This window comes from Dipodomys ordii, unplaced genomic scaffold (assembly GCF_000151885.1).
Source record: "Dipodomys ordii isolate 6190 unplaced genomic scaffold, Dord_2.0 Scaffold207, whole genome shotgun sequence".
Classification (NCBI taxonomy): domain Eukaryota; kingdom Metazoa; phylum Chordata; class Mammalia; order Rodentia; family Heteromyidae; genus Dipodomys; species Dipodomys ordii.
This window is the reverse complement of record NW_012267423.1, coordinates 649099-667946: the sequence shown is the minus strand read 5'-3', so window position 1 is coordinate 667946 and position 18848 is coordinate 649099. Positions and strand designations below refer to the sequence as shown.

At 37.8% G+C, this 18848-nt stretch overlaps 1 protein-coding gene across 1 annotated transcript in view; it reads right to left on the bottom strand.

Moving 5' to 3' along the window:
* Magi2 (membrane associated guanylate kinase, WW and PDZ domain containing 2) overlaps positions 1-18848 on the bottom strand; it is a gene marked incomplete at its 3' end in the record, with an annotated part of 913285 nt that overhangs the window by 264431 nt on the left and 630006 nt on the right. The window contains exons 9-10 of the mRNA XM_013035261.1: positions 6841-6962; positions 4716-4898 (exon numbers count right to left, since the gene is read on the bottom strand). Coding sequence (XP_012890715.1) covers positions 4716-4898; positions 6841-6962 — 305 coding nt within the window. The remainder of the gene's footprint in view (positions 1-4715; positions 4899-6840; positions 6963-18848) is intronic.

The following is an 18848-nucleotide window of genomic DNA, read 5'->3' as shown; positions in this document are numbered from 1 at the left end:
CTAGTATATGTATGAGTCAAGCAGAAAAGGTCAGATAAGGTGATGTTAGGGAAATGAACTCTAAGATACGTATTCAATTTTTTTTTCTTTCATGCGATTGTTTCTAACACATCTATAAGATTATTTCTTTGTTGCTTTGTATGTTCCTCCCCCACAGTATAACCCCTGCTTTCACTGTATTTGATGTCCGTATAATTTTGGAGGGGAAGGGGAAAAACAAGTCGTTTAAATAAGACTACAGGTGGACCTGTTGCAACAATGAGAAGTACAAGTCATTATGTCAAAAATGAACTTTACAACTTTGGTGGGGGGGGAGGATTGGGTGGGGCGTTGGGGGGAGAATGGGAAGGGATAGGAAGGGGAAACAAAGGAGGAGGCTACAATGCTTGATAAGAAATGTACTCATTATCTTGCCCATGTAATTCTAATCCCTCTGTACAGTATTTTCACAATAAAAAAATTAAAAAAAAGAATTAAAGTATTGCCAAAAAAATAAAATGGGTAATTGTTTAATTCATGTTTTGGAAGTTTAATTCATGTTTTGGAAGTTAAGCAAAGGTATTTAGTAAAACAAAAATAAATAGGAAGAAATCATCCTCTCACAGGCAGGGTTAGGGACAGAGACTTGGAGGGTAAACATTTTCAAAGGACAAATAAAAATGAGCAGAGTGTGACTTAATAATTCCACTTCTGTTTGTGAGAGACCTTCCTCACTCATACGTATTGAAAAACCACAAGTCCTGGTTCAATGATTAGCCTGGAGAAAAACATGAACTCTTGTGTAATGAGGAAAGCTTTTTAACAGAATTAGATAAACATCTTTCAGACTTTGGATTCTACGTGACTCACGTTACATCAAGGTTCATTTAGAAAATATGTTCAAGAATGTTAACAGGGTCGTTGATGACTGACCTGTAGAATGTGCAGAATTCACAACTAAGTTAGATGACATCTGAGCATGGCGCTAATTTCTCCAGAGAAACCTTCTGGAACTTTACAGAACCACAGAGAATTGGCTCAATTAGCTGTCAAAAAGCAGCTGGAGGCACAGTGTCCTCATTTTTTCCTGTTCTCTACCTCTTCCAGGAGTTAGGGCTGGTAAAGAAAGAACTCCCTACTTTCCCTTGTTGCTCTGCTGCAGGACCTTGGGTCAACTTTCTAGATATATTTGTGTACATTGACACAACTATTGACATCTTTACCCCAAATCAGAGATTCCCTAAAGCTAGAAACAGCAATTAAAGTATGTTCATGCATGTTTCAATGTCAAATGAGACTGTATACTTCTGAAATATCAATTTTTAACTCATATTTACAGTGTGTTATTTTTGTTAATTATTGCAGTTCATTGTGCATCTGATGTCAGTTGTCAGTACAAATAAGGAAACCAATTTTGTTCCTAACATGTATTTGTTTTCTAAGTTTCATCCAGAATCTAGAAAGCAAGTTTGTTTTTGCTTCAAGAGTGAGCTACCCTATCCATTCACTTACTGATTGAGCTGTGTCAGAAAAGAGAAATTCAGAATTCAGCCCATCCAAATATTCCTTCTTCACATATAAGAACATCCATCCATCCATCCATCCATCTACTTCCCCATCTACCCATCCATCCATCATCTCACCCACATATTCATATAATAACTTATTGAGCACCTGCCATTTGCCCAATACTGCCTTAGATTCTTGAGATTCATACTTCTATAAAACATCAGTTAGAGTAAAGGTAGATGTGCAGTTGGTTGCAATTCTACATGAGGATGGTTTTCATAAAGATTTTTATGTACTCACAATGATTTGAATTTTAGCATGTCTAAATACTACTGTGTGATGGTTGCTCTGCAGCCCAATAGCTAACCTTCACTTAACATTTTAGGACATACTTCACCATCAACTCAATGAAGGCAAAATGCTACCATACATGGTGGCATAGAAACTTCTTTTCTATTTTTTCCCACTGCTGTCCCTTTGCCCTTCAATTGCCTGTACCAATAGCCTACCTTGCTCAGTTGTCTACCTAGCAAATGTCAGTGTGTCATTCAAAATTCTGCCCTATGTCATTTTCTCTGAGTACGCTTAGCATCTATCCACAAATTGATTCTTCTTTTTGCTGTATGATTTCTACACTTAAGTATGCACCTTAATATCACACTGGCATAAATACTCATTAACATAGCACTCATTATTTCGACTCTGCAAACTTCTGGGGATAGAATCATTTGTTTCTTCATATTTGCTTTCTTATTAATTATCAGCATGTTCAGTATGTACACACATTTACTCAATATTGGCCAAATAAGAGCCATTTCCTCCTCAGCAACTCATGGAATGTTACAGAATTAAATGTAACATTAAAACTTTTGAATATTTAATAAGCACTATATTTTGCTTTATTAAACTATTTTCTAATGAGGAAAACTACTATCTCTATAAAAGCCTAACAACATTCCATATGAACACACTTTCCTTTCTAAAAAGAACCGTTGTTCACTCCCCACTACCCTGACTTTGTGTTACCATCAGAGCATTATAGAGTTATCATATTGTGTCATAAATGCTTTTTCACATGTCAGAGTCTCTCCCAGATGACAGCCACATGCTGGTCATCTTTGCATGCTACCTGAAATTACTAGGAAAGGGAGGTGTGCAACAAATACTTGTTAAGGACATAAGGAGAGGACAGAATAGGAGATGGTGAACAGACTTAAAGGCTTGGTTCTTCTCTTTCCATTAGCTGTGATTTTCTTAAAAGAAAGAAATTTGCTGAATTCAAAATAAGATTTTTGACTTTGATGTTTAGATTATATAGATATTGTACATTACTAAAATGAGTACAAAAGGAAAAAATGTTTAAAGACAATTTTTTTGTCTTTTAAAGAAATCCTTTCTAGTTTTGAAAGAGGATACATCGCACAGGGTCAGAAAAAAAGTAATGAGGCTCTTTATCATTGAAAAAAATAGATTTGTAACCACTTGAATCCAGTCACCTGTAAACACACACACACACACACACGCACACACACACACGCACACACACGCACACACACACACGCACACACACGCACACACACACAAAATTAAAACCCTAAAACACTGTAAGTGAGAGGAGGAGGGAAGAGAGGAACTGGATTATACTTGAAGTATAAGCGTATTCCAAGAACACTATATGCATGTACGGAATTATCACAGTAAATCTACTTTGTGTTATGAATGTATGCTAATTCCAAAAAAATAAATTAAAAATGGATTTGTTAAATATTTCAATAAATTCTCTTTTGAAATTTCTCCTTTTACTCTCTACTAAGATGTTTTTAATCCCACAATTTCTGTTTCTCCTCCTAGCAGGCAATATCATGATTTTGAGTTATTTAACATTTGTGATTTTGTTTTGGCAGAGTGCAAGTTTGTATGCATAGTGAACCACCAGCCAACAGAAGTGGTGTGGAACCTTCTCTAACAATTCAGTGTATGTGATTTTTAGGATAATAGTGTTTGTAAAATACAATGAGTTCATTATGAAAGTTCATCTTAAACTTTAAAGAGGTGTAGTATCTTTAAATCAGTATGATATACTCACAAGGGACTACTGGAAAAAGTTGCCCATATGGAAACTATTTAAGGAATGAAAGATAATAAGCATTTGCGATTTTAAAAATTACTGTTGCAACAAGACCCCAATTGTATGTTGTTTGGCTATACATAGATACCTTTAGAGTGCAGGGAAGAATAATTCACAGATAGATAGATATAACAATGACAGAACTTTTTCCCAAAGTAATTCTCTAGTTTGTGCATCTGCTAGAATCCAATGAATTTAGAAAGCAGATACCATAAACTAAATCAATGTAAAAATTAAAAAAAATCATTACAGCTTCTGTTTCTATGAAGCTATAATTGTAATCCTTTTAATATTCTTTAAAGTTATACTACAAGATTCTTAATCCAACATTTTGAATATACAAGGTTGATTTAATTTCTTTATTTTTTCCAGGTAAGGAAATTAATATTTATAAGTTATGGCACTCACTCAAGGTCACAAGCCAGGTAGGAGAATTTAAAATCAAACTATGCAATCAGACTTAGTTCATTACTCTTGCTCTGTGCACTTTTTTCATTTACCTTTTCCTGCCTTTAACAATTTGTTCTTATATTTCATGTGAAATTAATTTCAATGATAATTTAGATAGGCTTCCAAGTAATTGCATGTGAAAATTAATTTATAAAGACTGGAAAAGCTCCATATATTAAAACGTTGTATAAGGACATATGAAGACTAGAGTCATTTCAAATTTTTTCTCTCTGAGATGAGCATGCATATTTAAATATCTAACCTGGGCAATTTAGCACTAGAATATTACATGATTAATATAGAGTCTAAAATATCGATGGCTGAATATAAGTTAGAAGGGTATGAATTGTTAATCACCTCCCTAAATAGGAGTTCGGGAGATAAATTAGAAAAGTGTCAGTCTCAAGTGTACATTGGATCCAGCAAACAGAAGGAGCAGTTTTGAAAAATGAGATCAAAATGATATTCAATGTTGCTTCCAAAGTACTTCAACTTGATAGTCTTAAACTTGGGAGAAATATAATTTCATTTTTTTCCCAAAGTGAAGTGACCTTTGACTTTGTAATTAAAAGCTCAAAAGAGGCTGTGCATATTTGCTTATAGGAAAATAGTGTTGTGAAACAATTTTCTCCATCATCAAGGAGCTTACCTGTTTCCATTTTTCCATCCTGTGCAGCAGGCCCATCCGGAATCACGCTCTTCACCTGCAGAAACTCATCGGGCTCATCTCCACCAATGATGGTAAATCCAAACCCCATGTTGCTCTTTTTTAAGGTGGTGCTGAGAAATGTTCCCTTCAACTGGGATGCATCCCGGGTGAAGAGTGGTTTTTCTATGTTGGTCAAGGTAAGTTAAAAAAGAAAAAGCATGTTTAAGGCAAGTTCTCAACAAGAAAGCCAGCCATGGAGCAGCAATCCCAGGGGTAGAGGTGGGTTTCTTATATAGTAATGCAAGCAGGGTGTGTCTGCAAAGAGGAATGAGGCTATTAGAACTTTCTATAAATACAGAGGTTGTCCCAGCATCTAAGGAAAGATTAAAGGATATTTGGTTTAGAGAATGATTTTTTGGGGGGTGAGGGGGAAGACAGGTCAACATTCCAATTACTTAGCTTCTTGTCCTACAGGCTTACATGGTTCAGATAAAAAAAAAAGGAGCCCAAACCACCCAGATACTTCTTGTACCTTTCTCTCAAGAGACAGGTACAAGGAAATGATCACATGGTATGTGTAAATGACTGGTCCTGCACGGAACCTTGGAGACATAGAAATAGAAAACCAAAATAACCATTGAAAATGGTTTCAAAGAGAACAACAGCCCAGCAGTTAAGCCGGAGGAAGTATTAGCAACAGAGCAGTAGCAGAATGTGACCATGTGCTCTAATGTCCAAATAATTTAGAAAGCATTTTACTTGGATGTGGGACTGAGTTATACCCCTATATTGTGAGATGGTCTAAACATAACCAGAACAAACAAATCTACACCGGTCAGAGAGTGTTTAATGTTTAGTGTTTGATCACAGATAGGTGATCAAAAGGTAGGCCAGTGTTTCTAGACACAATTATGAATGTAAAGGTACTACGCTGGGTAACAATGTTGATACATGCAACTCTTATGCCTAAATAATCAGAATAGAACTTGAACCTACCCATACAGTTTGCTTTCTCAACTATGATCTATAATAAAGACATTTTTCTAATCTTATATTAAATGCTTTAAAAGTAATAATCAGAGTAGGAAACTAAACTAGTCATTGTTTTAACGCTTATCTCAGAAAAGTATTGCATATAATACTTGGTTAAGCTGTTACATTTTGGGTGATTTATGATTTCTCTAGTAATCAAAATGGAATTGGCCACTGAATTACACCTTGGATCTGATAATTATGCCTTTTATTTCAATTAGGATGATATACACATACAGCCAAACATTGAGTCATTCTATTGTAATTTTACTCCTTTTGTCTACTTAGATACCTTATATATCTTAATTACATGTAGCATTTCTTTAAAATATATATGATAGACATCCTATCTAGAGTCTTTTCATCTACTTTTGTCAGAGGAATGGTACCTATAATCGGAGCCACGCTCCCCCAGAGACCTTTACATTCACGTTGCTGTGCACAGTGGTGTGAAGCGAGCTTAGCCGCAGGCAAGTGGAGGCTCAGGTGCCAAAGCCTCATTTGTGCTTTTCCTGATGAGTAGAGGCCCACAGGGTGCGAAATGTTTATGCAGCTACTCATTCCACTACGTGGCTGGCAGGTGAAGATGCTGTCGACAAGCAGCCCTGGACATACCGAATGGCCACGGCCAACCCCCGTGGTGGCTCCGACAGTATGACAAGTCATTCACGCTGAGTGACCTCTCCGGGGCAGGGCGGGGACAGAAGGATTTGGGCCTAGGTAATGTCGATGAAGAGCTGTCTACTGTCACAAAGGAGAACAAACCTCATTCTTATGATTGGTCTTTAGAGGGCAAACCCACCCACCGCTCTAAATCTCTGCTGTCAATGGAACCACTGTCACAACCCATCCATCTCCAGCTAGCTGCACAGTCCTGTACGTGCCGCCTGGGGCTCTTCCATTGGTTGCTGTGGCTAGATGCATTCGTTTAGAAATAATGCAAACACTTCACTGAAGCTAATAGAAGGGTTTGTGGGAAGCAAATCAAGTCTTCTAAAGGTGGCCCAGTTATAGGCATATGTATATTTGGAAGCACAGACAGTTTTGTCAGGTAATGACCCCCGTGCCACTGAGCGCTGACATAGTACTGTACCTCGGAACCCCGGGGCCTGCAGAGGCTTTGCTCCAAGTTCCGGGTGGGGCATGTTATGCTGCTGTAGCTTGCGTTTTGCTTCCAGGACAGGGTTTTCAAACTGTGTTCTTCTGTTTATGTGGCTAGAAAAGAAAATTTCAAATTAGGAAAACAGTGGGACAAAATCATTGAGGAGCACACATCTACAGCTCAAGTAGAGTGAGTAATTAAGGTACACCTTAGCTAATCACCAGTAAATGCCTCACCCCACACCTGCTCAGGCTTCTGACTGGGCTGGCGTAGGTTCGATACTGTGACAAGTGCAGAGTTCTCAGCAAATCCGTTCTGTGTTACTTATTTACATTAGACATAATTCAGCTACAGAAATCGGAATAGACACTTGTTTTCTGGTCTACTGGGTTTGTTTGAGATGAGTTTGACACCTTAAAAAGAAATAGTCAAAAAATGAATTTATACTGATTTGTCAACAGGAAAAAAATAACAGCCAAAGTGCTGGTGGCTCACTCCTATTATCCTAGCTACTGAGGAGGCTAAGATCCAGAGAATCACACATCGAGGCCAGCTGGGCAGAAATGACTGCTAGACCCCATTTCCAAAAAAATAATCATCAGAAAGCTTGGCTGGAAGCATGGCTCAAGTGGTGGAGCTTTAGCTATGTAACTATGAGATCCTAAGTTCAAACCTTAGTAATGGAAAATGAAAGATAATATCTATTTTCAAAGTCCTTGATCAAATAGGTAAATATGAGGTGAATTCACGGATAGTATAGCAAGCACTGTATATATTTATACAGTTCGTAATCAGACCTGGATCGAAGAACAGGAGTCCAGGGAAAGATTCCCAGGGACACATCAGAAAGACAGAAAAGGTCCATGTAGGATGACTGATGCTGAAATCAATCTGAAGCAGAACGCTTACATTCTGTATTGTGAGATATCAACCCAGAACAGCTGGAGGCAACTGGAGGTAGCAGAAAACTTAGCTATATATTTCTTCATATCAGGCTGCTTGAAATCCAGAGTTCTTTGTTGGGTCTTAGAGTAGGAAGCATCAATCTTGCCTGGTGACATCCACATCGCTTTATCAAAGACATAAATACCCAGGAAGGGGTTGGTGTATAAATTGATTTTGGCTCCTGATATGAACAATATTATGCCATGAACCCATGAAGAGGAGAGAGGGGATACAGGAACTGACAATCACAAAGCAAATCATTTAACTCTGTGCCAGTTACTATATACACTCTTCTTCCAGTAAGTTTCAGAATAACAGTCTTAGATACTAATTACTCCAATTTTAAAGGTGATGACACTGAGACACAAAGAGGCTGAATAAGTTGTTTAAAGCATGCACATTGTAGGTGGAAATTCTGGATCTAGCTATCATTTCAATTTCACCAATGGATTTCTTATTTATATACTTTCTCCTTGCAATGTATGATTTCACCTTGGCAAATACACACTTTTAACATGCACATAAGTTTTCCAGTTTCTTCATGGAAAACCAATGGCACCACTCTGTGTCAGAATGGCTAGGGTTTGGAGCCTCTCTTTGCTTTTCCCTATTTAGTAAAATCCTCTATTATCTCTGTTACCTAAAGATATATTATTCCTGATTTTGCCTTTACTTTTTCTGTAGTGTCACTTTTGGCCTCATACCAATGAATGTCCTTATCTCTGAATACATTTGGAGTAGCTATGGTAAGTAACTCCCTATCAGAATTCGAATCTTTTCTTGATACATTTGCTACTTGAATGGCATAATTGTTGAAGAAAGACAGCTGGGTTTAAGGCAGCATCTTAGGAAATTTCTTTAAGCATCAATCTCATGGCTAATAGACACATGAAGAAATGCTCAACCTACTTAGCCATAAAAGAAATGCAAATCAAAACAACACTGAGATACCACCTCATCCCAGTTAGCCCAGTTAGAATGGCTATAATGAAGAACTCTAATAACAACAGATGCTGGAGGGGATGTGGACAGAAGGGAACCTTACTTCATTGTTGGTGGGAGTGTAAACTTATTCAACCACTTTAGAAAGCAGTATGGAGGTTCCTCCAAAGACTCCACATAGAGCTCCCTTATGACCCAGCAATCCCACTTTTGGGTATCTACCCGATGATCTTTCCTAAAGTTTGAACCTTGAATGTCCTCCATGTATTAGAGGATTGGTTCTCAGCATGGCATTATTGGAAAGTGGAGGAACTGTTAAAGAGCGGGGCCTAGTGAGAACTTTTAGAACATTGGGGGATGCTCTCAAGGGTGACTGTGAGACATTGGTCTCCCTCCTTCCCTCCCTCCCTCCCTCCCTCCCTCTCTCCATCCCTCCCTCTCTCTGTCTTTCGTCTCTGTCTCTGTCTCTGTCTGTCTGTCTCTCTCTCTGTTGTTCTTTCAGTTCCTGACCATGATACAAATGGTTTTTTGTTTTTTTTTTACAATGTCTGAAGTCTGAAAGCATGAACTTCCAAAGGCTCAAAATTGTGGAGCCAGTTGGTCTGAAACTACCATAACAGAGAGTAAATAAAGCTTTTCTCTTTCTAAGTTGATTAACTCAGATATTTCATTAGAGTAATGTAAAACTAAAAAGCACAGCCTTTGTCCATCAAGTGGGAAACATTAATATTTACTTCATGAGATTTCTGTAAGGAAAAGTGAAATGTTCACAAAGCATAGATACATGGGGAAACCCCTTAAACAATAAGGTATTGACATTATCTTTAAGGTATAGTTATTATTTATTATCATAATTATAAGCACTGATGCTGTTCCTATTACAATACCTTTTCTATCTTGCTCTCAGCTTCTTCTCTTTCTTGTCTCAGACACATTTTCAGCCTGTATTACATTGCTCTCACTGGTGCTCATTAAAATTTGAACAGACCCTATTTCAGTCTATTTAATTATTTTTCTATATTTCTTCATCATTAAGAGGACCCAAAGAATAACAATAAAAAGAAGTAAACAAAATTAGGATAAAATTATATGCATCTATGGGAAAGTAAACACACAGACAAAATTGAATACAGGGTTCTATTTATATACGAGGGTTACATTGCAAATTAGCTTAGAGTTTTCAAATTCTTTATTTAACAAGGGAGCAATAGTTATAATATTTACAATATTTAAGATAAACCCAGTAGGACAAAGTATTCCTTATGAGGTTTCTTGTTCCATTCCTTGGATAAAGGTTTCTAGAATGTAGAATTGCATGTTATAATTTTTTTTTTCGGTCATAGTGCTTGAACTCTGGGCCTGAGCACTGTCCCTCAGCTCTTCAGCTCAAGGCAAGCACTCTACCACTTGAGCCACAGTACCACTTCCAGTTTTTTAGTGGTTTATTGGAGATAAGAGCCTCATGGACTTTCCTGCCCAGGCTGGCTTTGAACCGTGGTCCTCAGATCTCAGCCTCCTGAGTAGCTAGGATTACAGGCATAAGCCACCAGTGCCAGGCATGTTATAATTTATAATAGCAAATTTCATGGGCTCTACCAACCTTGTTATAGTTTTTGTTTTGTTTTTCTTGGTCGTGAGGCCTGAACTCTGGGCCTGGGCACTGTCCCTCTGTTCTTCAGCTAGTGCTCTACCTCTTGAGCCACAGAACCATTTCCAGCTTTGTTTGCTTACATGGTGCTGAAGAATTGAACTCAGGTCCTCAAGCATGCAAGGCAAGCAAGCACTCTACAACTGAGCCACCTTCTCAGACCCCTTGTCATAGTTTTAATAAAAATGTTCATGTCTATTTCTTTCTCGAGATTAGCCATCCTGTGTATAGGGTCCATATATTATCCACCTTTGTATACTAAGGATCTAGCACAGTGAACAGAAATATTTTTGCTTTATAATTAAATGGTGAGCATGCACTAAAACTTGTTTTCAAATATTTGTCAGAGACTTCAAAAAACCAAGGTATATCTTTGAAATGTAGTGAATCATCAGCTTTTCTTATTTCCTATTGGCTAGGTTACTGCTCATTATCTGCATAACTTCATCTCAAAAAGATATATAATAAGAATTTTCTGGAATAGACATATGTACAATAGTGTTCCTCCATCTCTCCACCTATAATGTTGCCCTTAGAAAAACCAATGATTTGCCCCTTGCTTTATGGTCACTGTGTTGAGAAGATTCTCCTTATCATCAAAGTGAGTATCTGGAGAATGAAAACTCCAAGGAACCAGTTTGTCCTACCTTGAACCCTACCGAGAGTAGAAAAGGGGTGTGTTTTGTTAACCTCTTCTGATCGTTATAGACCATTTCCCTTGATTGTTGCCAGTGGCTCATACTTTTAATCTTTGATATTCAGGAGGCTGATTTCTGAGGATCATAGTTGGAAGCCAGACAGGACAAAATAATGTCCAATAGATACTATCTTTAATTAACCATAAAAATGCCAGGTGGGAGGTGTGTCTTAAATGGTAGAACAGCAGCCATGAACAAGAAAGCCCAATAAGAGCTTGCAGATCTGCAGTTTAAGCCTACTACCAGTACACACACACACACACACACACACGCACGCACTTTGTCAGAAAGTCTTTTGTTTTAAAACCTAGAATAGTCATAAGCTATAAAAAATTACTACAAAGAAATGTATGGTAATTGAATACAGAAGAGTTGTCTTCCTTATGTGTTCAGACTAAATAATTTCAAGGTTTATTTGTGTGTGTGTGTGTGTATGTGTGTACCAGTCCTGGTGCTTGACCTCAGGGCCTAGGCTCTGCCCTGAGCTTTTTGTGCTAAAAGCTAGCACTCTACCACTGGCGCTACAGCTCCACTTCCAGCTTACTGGAGGTTAATTACAGGCAAGAGCCTCATGGACTTTCCTGCTTGGGTTTTGAACCACCATCTTTAGATTTCAGCTACCTGAGTATTTAGGATTACAGGAATGAGCCACTAGTGACTAGTTTTCAAATCTTTCCAGCAAGGATTTGAGAATCTAACCACGAGTGCAAAGGGAGTGAAAATTGTCATCCTTTTCCTCACTCTTTTGGGCCTCTGAGATAAATTCTAGCTGCTTCATTTAGCTTCCATACAAAACAAGGAACTATGAATCTTCCAAGAGTTCTTACTTTTTAAGTATATCCAATCTAATGTCTCATTTTTACAGAGACTCTAGATTTTTAAAAGCTAAGACCAATAGGTGAGCATATTCTAACATCTTTGTTTTCCCAAGGGAAGCTCATCCATCTATGAGATGCTTCCATGTTGGATGGCAAAGGCATTAAGACCTTCTATCCTTGCCCTGTCTTCACTGTTGCCTTTCCTTTCACTATGGGATAGAAATTTACACTAAGTTACTACATGTTAGTACTTTGAAATTTCAGGGGCTTTGAAATGCACCTGAGGAGCAAAAAACCCACAAAAATAAAAACAAAAACACAGATGATTTAGGCCCACTCTAAAAATCAATTGGCTCACAATCTAGAATTGGATGCAAGTTCTTGTGTTTGTTTTGTTGTGTTTTTGAAATGGAAGCTTCCTGGGTAACTCTAACATGCAGACAGGGTCTCATTTCCCTGAACTTGAGAAAGCGTGGTAAAGTACTGCGTGAGTAGTTGCTTGCCTGAAAGACTTGTGCAGAAATACTTCTTTTGGGGGTCTCAGAGAGTTCTAGGTAGGGATATTTGGCTACAGAAAAGGTCTTGTGTCACCAAAAGCTTTAGAAATACACAAAGGGAGGAGAATATTTGTGGCTGATCGGATCATGGGGTGCTAACAGCATTCCCAGGCCAGAGATTCAGAGGTGGTCCATCAGCTTCCTTCACTGGGCTTGGAAACACAGGAATGAACAAGAAAGTCAACCATTCTGAGTATGTATGCATATCCATCAGTATGCATAGACAAAGCTGCTGTTGTAGGCCATGATCCGATTGTTCCTGCCAGGGTTTTCTTCTTTTTTTTTTTCCAGCCAGTTTATACCCTGCCTTACTGCTCCTGCAGTTTGGAGAGGGACACTTTTAGTGCATCATCCTAACTGATACTTTTGTAGTTACTGACCACTGTCCTGCCATCTTGACTTCAGCTGAACATTTCAAACTGAAATTGTTTTGGGGGGGGCAGTTTTGGGGCTTGAACTCAGGACTTCGGTGCTGTCCCTCAGCCTCTTTGCGCTTAAAGCTAGTGCTCTATCACTTGAGCCACAGTATCACTTCTGGATTTTGAGTGGTTTACTGGAGATAGGAATCTCACCAGGACTTTTCTGCCCAGGCTGGCTTTGAACTGTGATCCTCAGATCTCAGCCTCCTGAGTAGCTAGGATTACAAGCGTGAGCCACCAGTGCCCAGATTCAAACTAGATATTTATGCCAGTGTGAAAGAGAGATTAGAGGAGCGTTCAAGTTGGAGGTGACGCCACAAGTCAATGTTGCCAACATAGTGTAGGTGGATGCATTCATTTCTCTAAGGCATGAGGCAGTGAGTACTCCAAAAATATTCGTTGAGCTAATGTATAGATGGAATCGGGCATGCATGAAAGGTGATGGATCTCACTGTGTTTCTGGTTCACTCTCCCATGAAATACTCATTGTGACAGCTTAACTTGGTCAGAGACTTAGGATGGCATATATGCTATGACCATTCTGCATTTGAGTAGAGACCCACGAAATCCTTCAAAGCATATTTGCAGAAACTCTAATGACAAAGGGCAATGTTATCCCATTGGTTGCTTAAAGTTCCCTAAGCTTTCTTACCCCAATTCCAAGCCCCCACTTATTTCTGCCTCATTTTTGAAGGCCTGACTGTAACTGCTCTGGTGGCCACACATACATTGCACTCTCCTTGTCTGTCCTGCATTCACTTTCATTTAGGCCTCAAGAAGACTCCATGATTTTTTCATTCCTGTTGAACTTGGATACATGGAATAAAAATGATTTTAAATCCTCAAATTTACTTCATGCTTTGGGAACTAAGAGAGGCTAATAACCCCACAAGGGGCTTCAAGTGTCAGCCTTTGCCAGAGAAGTCAGAGCGCATTAAGAATTTGTTCTCTGGCCGGGTGCCAGTGGCTCACGCCTATAATCCTAGCTACTCAGGAGGCTGAGATCTGAGGATCTCGGTTCAAAGCCAGCCTGGGAAGGAAAGTCAGTGAGACTCTTATCTCCAATAAACCACTAGAAAACCAGAAGTGGCACTATGGCTCAAGTGGTAGAGTGCTCGCCTTGAGCTGAAGAACTCAGGGACAGCGCCCAGGCCCAAAGTTCAAGCCCCATGACTGACAAAAAAAAGAAAAAAATAACTTGTTCTCTGTAGTCATAGTTCTCATGTGTGTATCAAGCTCCTTCCCTTACACAATGTATGACCTTCGGGACATCATTTGTACTCTTTGGGCTTTAGAATTTTTCATCTATAAATCAAGGATAAAAATATTACTACCCTCACAGAATTGCTGTGTACATGAAATAAGTCAAAATGAGTAAATCTCAGTGCTTGAATGTTATATCCTCAATACATGCTATCATGATACATTTAATATTGATTTCTCAGATTCTCTGTGCTAGGCACTGAGGGTCAGGGTTGTGGGCAGGGACAAGCATTAATCAGGCATATGGCATGGCAGGAGAAAGGAAACAGGAACAAAAAAATGATAAAATATGGCTTATATAATATAATCTATGTCTTACAGTGCTTTATAAAGCTAAAATTTAAAAGTACTAGATGAATGCTTAATGCCTTCATGTAAGTTATTTTAAAATGTGAGTTTCGATGAATGGAAAAATTTGAGTCTATTTTACTTGGAACATTTAAAAAATAGAATAATTGAATACTACCTCTTGAAAGATTTCTTCCTAATTCTAACACTTAAGTGATCATTTTCTTTCTATAAATTTCCATTCATTATTCCTGACTGTACCTGGGCAAATGTGAATTTGCTCTGTGAATATAAGTAAAAAGATTTGGGTGACTCACATATTATTTTATTCTGCTCTCTCTGGTCATGAAGGGGACCACTTTGTGGCCATGGTGTCGACAGAGGATTGGAATCATGGCCAATTGAGAAGAGCACCCATATAATTGCACTAAAACTGACAACCAGGGCTATCCTGAACTCCATACAAGGCAGAGTACACCCAAATATATTTTTCATGTAAATGAGTTATTTTCCCTCTCATAGTAGTAATGCTATGATCTTTAATATTGACTGGCAATATTTGTTTCACATATTACTTGGTATTTTTCTCACAGCAGACATAACCACATGTGTTGTTAATCATGCCACAAAGTCCCTAATTCCCCCCCGCCCCAAATTACAGCCATTAGACATATATTACGTTTTTTTCCCAACCCTTCTCATTCCAATAAAATATCTCAAATGTTATTGTTCTGAACTCCTGCTCCATAATTCAGGAGAACATCACCATTTTCAAAGATACTTTAAATTTTTTGCTTCAAGATAAAGAGTATTGAGTTATAAACTTAAAGGTAGGATAGGTTTTATCTAAAAGAAAATAAAAAAAAACTATACTAGTTCATGATCTTTGTGTAGAAATGATACTTGTATATCCTTCTGGGATTACCAGTTCTGACTAAATGGTTAAGTCCTAAGTTTCATATACCAATTCATTAATTAATAGATACTGGAGATGCAAGCATAATTTTCCCAACGCATGAAAATTTTAGTTTTGGAATTTGGTTAATCTTTCGAAAACAGAGTTGAGTTGATTATGGTACAATTGGCCAGAAAAACAATGCATAGTAAAAAGTGACAACATTTGCACATATAAAGAGAATATTAGAAAAGATGTCCAAACTGATGGTTCAGGGAAACTATCATGAAAGAAAGGATTCTTGAGCACCTTCCACAAAGATAGATGTATTTTGCCAGAGGGAGAAAGGGACAATTCAGCAGAAGAGTAGACACAAAGGTATTCAGCCATGTTTGAATTTACCTAGCTAGCACACATACACGCTGTGATCGTTGTGAGTTGGGAGGTGGGGAGGTGTTTGGAAACAGATGAAAGCTACTAGACTGGGAAGGTAATACCAAGCTGTGATATGAAGTCTTGGATCTTATTTCCATTGTGATTCTAGTCTAATGGACTGGCTTTGAAAATCACTCTCTCCTGGAGAATGTGCCTTGTCTTTTGAACTTGCAGGACAGTTAATTTGAATTTCACTCTGTTAACTGAATAGAAAAGTTGTGGCGATCTGTAGAATTGTCAAGCATTTCAGCATCATTGTTGGACTACCCCCAATATACTAGATACTCTTCTTCCCTATAGTACCTGGATACTTCATGATGATGAAAAGTCACATCATCTAAGGAAATGCCTGTTTTGGTGTTCCAGGGTGGGTAAAAATGGTGGGAATTATATTGTACATTATGGTGAAATGGATTGTTGTTTTTTTTTGGCAAGTTACTTGAATTGTTAAAATGTGGAGTCACAGTATAGCTTAAGTCCACCAAAGTTTTAAAAAATACAATATACAATAATTTATAATCATAGACATATACAATTGTGAAAAGGGAAACATTTGGAGGCTTGACTTCAAGGAGAGTCAGTAAATTACTAAGGATATAGGGATAATGGGAAATCAAGAAGGCTGCATTATTGCTGTCTGGAATTTTCTAAGAAGGAGGGATCCAACAAAAGAACGTTATTTAACTGAGATGCACAAGGCTATTGAAGGTTCTGAAGGTCAACAGAACATTGGCATTGGAAGGTATTGCAATTCTATATAATATCCTAAGTCCCCAGGTTTCTAAGTTCAATATTCAGAGATGAGAAAAAGGTGTTTTTTTTTTAAAGTATTGTTCTTGACTTCTGGGTTTTTCTAAATCACTGCACAGACCAGAGGGAAATCACATACATTCCTCTTCCTTTCATAATTTTGAATGTGATACTTTCGATGAGTTTTTAGAGAGAGAAAAAATATCTATTGCCTAGTTGTAGGCAACTAGTGTTTGTGTAAAATCTTTCATTATTCTTGCTATGAGTGACTGTGAGGCCTGGACATGGGCAGGACCTATAGATCTGGAAGAAATGACCCTGGGGAGATTACAAAATGATGTGAGTGGGGGGGGGCAGGAGTGGAGACAGGTTGTGGGACTAAAGGCTAAAGGCTTCTCACACATAGAACATAGAGAGGTGCAAGAAGTTGCTTCAGTGTTGCTTTTAATAGACTGCTTATTGGGGAGATGTATTGTAGCCACACTTTACATAATTAACAGCCAGTGTCTAAAATTGCACCATTACTGCAAGATCAAAGTTTCATACTTAGCAGATGATCCTTTCATGTAACTATAATGGAAAATATATTTCCAAGAAACTTGTTTGTTCTCTTCCAAAATACAAATTTATGTCCCTACCTCGAACTTATCTTGGGTATTTCATTCTGAAGATTTACATAAAGATGAAAGGGATGCGGTTGAATATTTCCAAAGAACTCCCCATTTTTGTACTTTTTTGGTACTTCCTCTTCTGTGCATTTAATTCTTGCTTAATAGATGCAATAATAGGCTGAAAGAAATAGTTCTTTAAAGAATTAATGCCACCACCCTTGTAAAATAAGGGAGCGTAAAGGGAGAATGGGGGATGATAGAGAAGAATGAATGATAAAATTTGTCTATGCAATACTTTGTGCCAAACCCTGAACTAAACAAGTTGCCTGCTTTTAATTTATCTTTTCCTCAGAGAGGGTAAATGATTTTCAGGAGAACTCACAGCCAGGGGTAAACTCATGAATCAAGCCCAGCTTTGTACAGTGCCTAAAGTAAGGGATACTGATTTATGTGATTCCTTTACGAGTATACATTAACTTTTTCAAGTGAAATGACTTACATATGTGCAGGCACAGGCTATATCGGGTGATCTACAATGTATTTTGCTAAGGTGATTCTCAATTTCTTTTTTTTTTATCAGTTTTCATTATAAAACTGGAAACTTTAACAATATTGTGAATTACCTGCTGGTATTCTGAAGATATTATTTTGATATGTTTAATAATTTTATCTTTTTAATAACTTGGGCATTATATAGATAGAGGCAGTGAGAGAATATGCCTTAGTGGAAACTATGTACGTATGGGCACATATGTTTATTTTTAAAAATTATTTACTATGAAAATATCGTACAGGAGTTACAATTACATGGGCAAGATAATGAGTTAATTTCTTATCAGGCATTGTTGCTTCCTCCTTTGTTTCCCCTTACCACTCCCCTCCACACATGCGCCAAAGTTGTAAAGTTCATTTTTTGACATAACGTCTTGTACATCTCATTGTTGCAATGGACCCACCTGTATCCCTATTTAAATGATTTGTTTTTTCCCCTTCCCCTCCACAAATTATACCAACATCAAATACAGTGAAAGCAGGGGTTATACAATGGGGGAGGGACATACAAAGTAACAAAGAAATCATATTTTAAATATGTTAGAAACAATTGCAAGAAAGAAACAAAACATTTGAATACTTATCTTGGGGTTCATTTCACCTAACATCAACTTATCTGACTGTTTCTGCTTGTCTCAGACATACACTAGTTATTACAAATAAGGGAAACAATGGGGCCTATGTTTCTTTGGGCCTGGCTTACTTCACTTAGTATAATTTTTTTCTCAATCTTTCCATTTCCTAACAATTGAGACAATGTCACTCTTTCTGAAGGTGGCATAGAATTCCATTGTGTATATATACCACATTTTCTTGATCCATTCATCTACTGAGGGGCATTTGGATTGGTTCCATACCTTAGCAATGGTAAATAATGCTGCAATAAACATAGTTGTGCTGGTAGCTTTAGTACGGTCTTGTGTGATCATTTGGGTAAATGCCCACAAGTGGGATTGCTGGGTCATAGGGAACTCTATGTGGAGTCTTTTGAGGAACTTCCATACTACTTTCCAAAGTGGTTTAACAAGTTTACACTCCCACCAACAATGCAGTAAGGTTCCCTTCTGTCCACATCTCCTCCAGCGTCTTTTGTTATTAGAGTTCTTGATTATAGCCATTCTAACTGGGGTGAGGTGGTATCTCAATGTTGTTTTGATTTGCATTTCTTTTATGGCTAG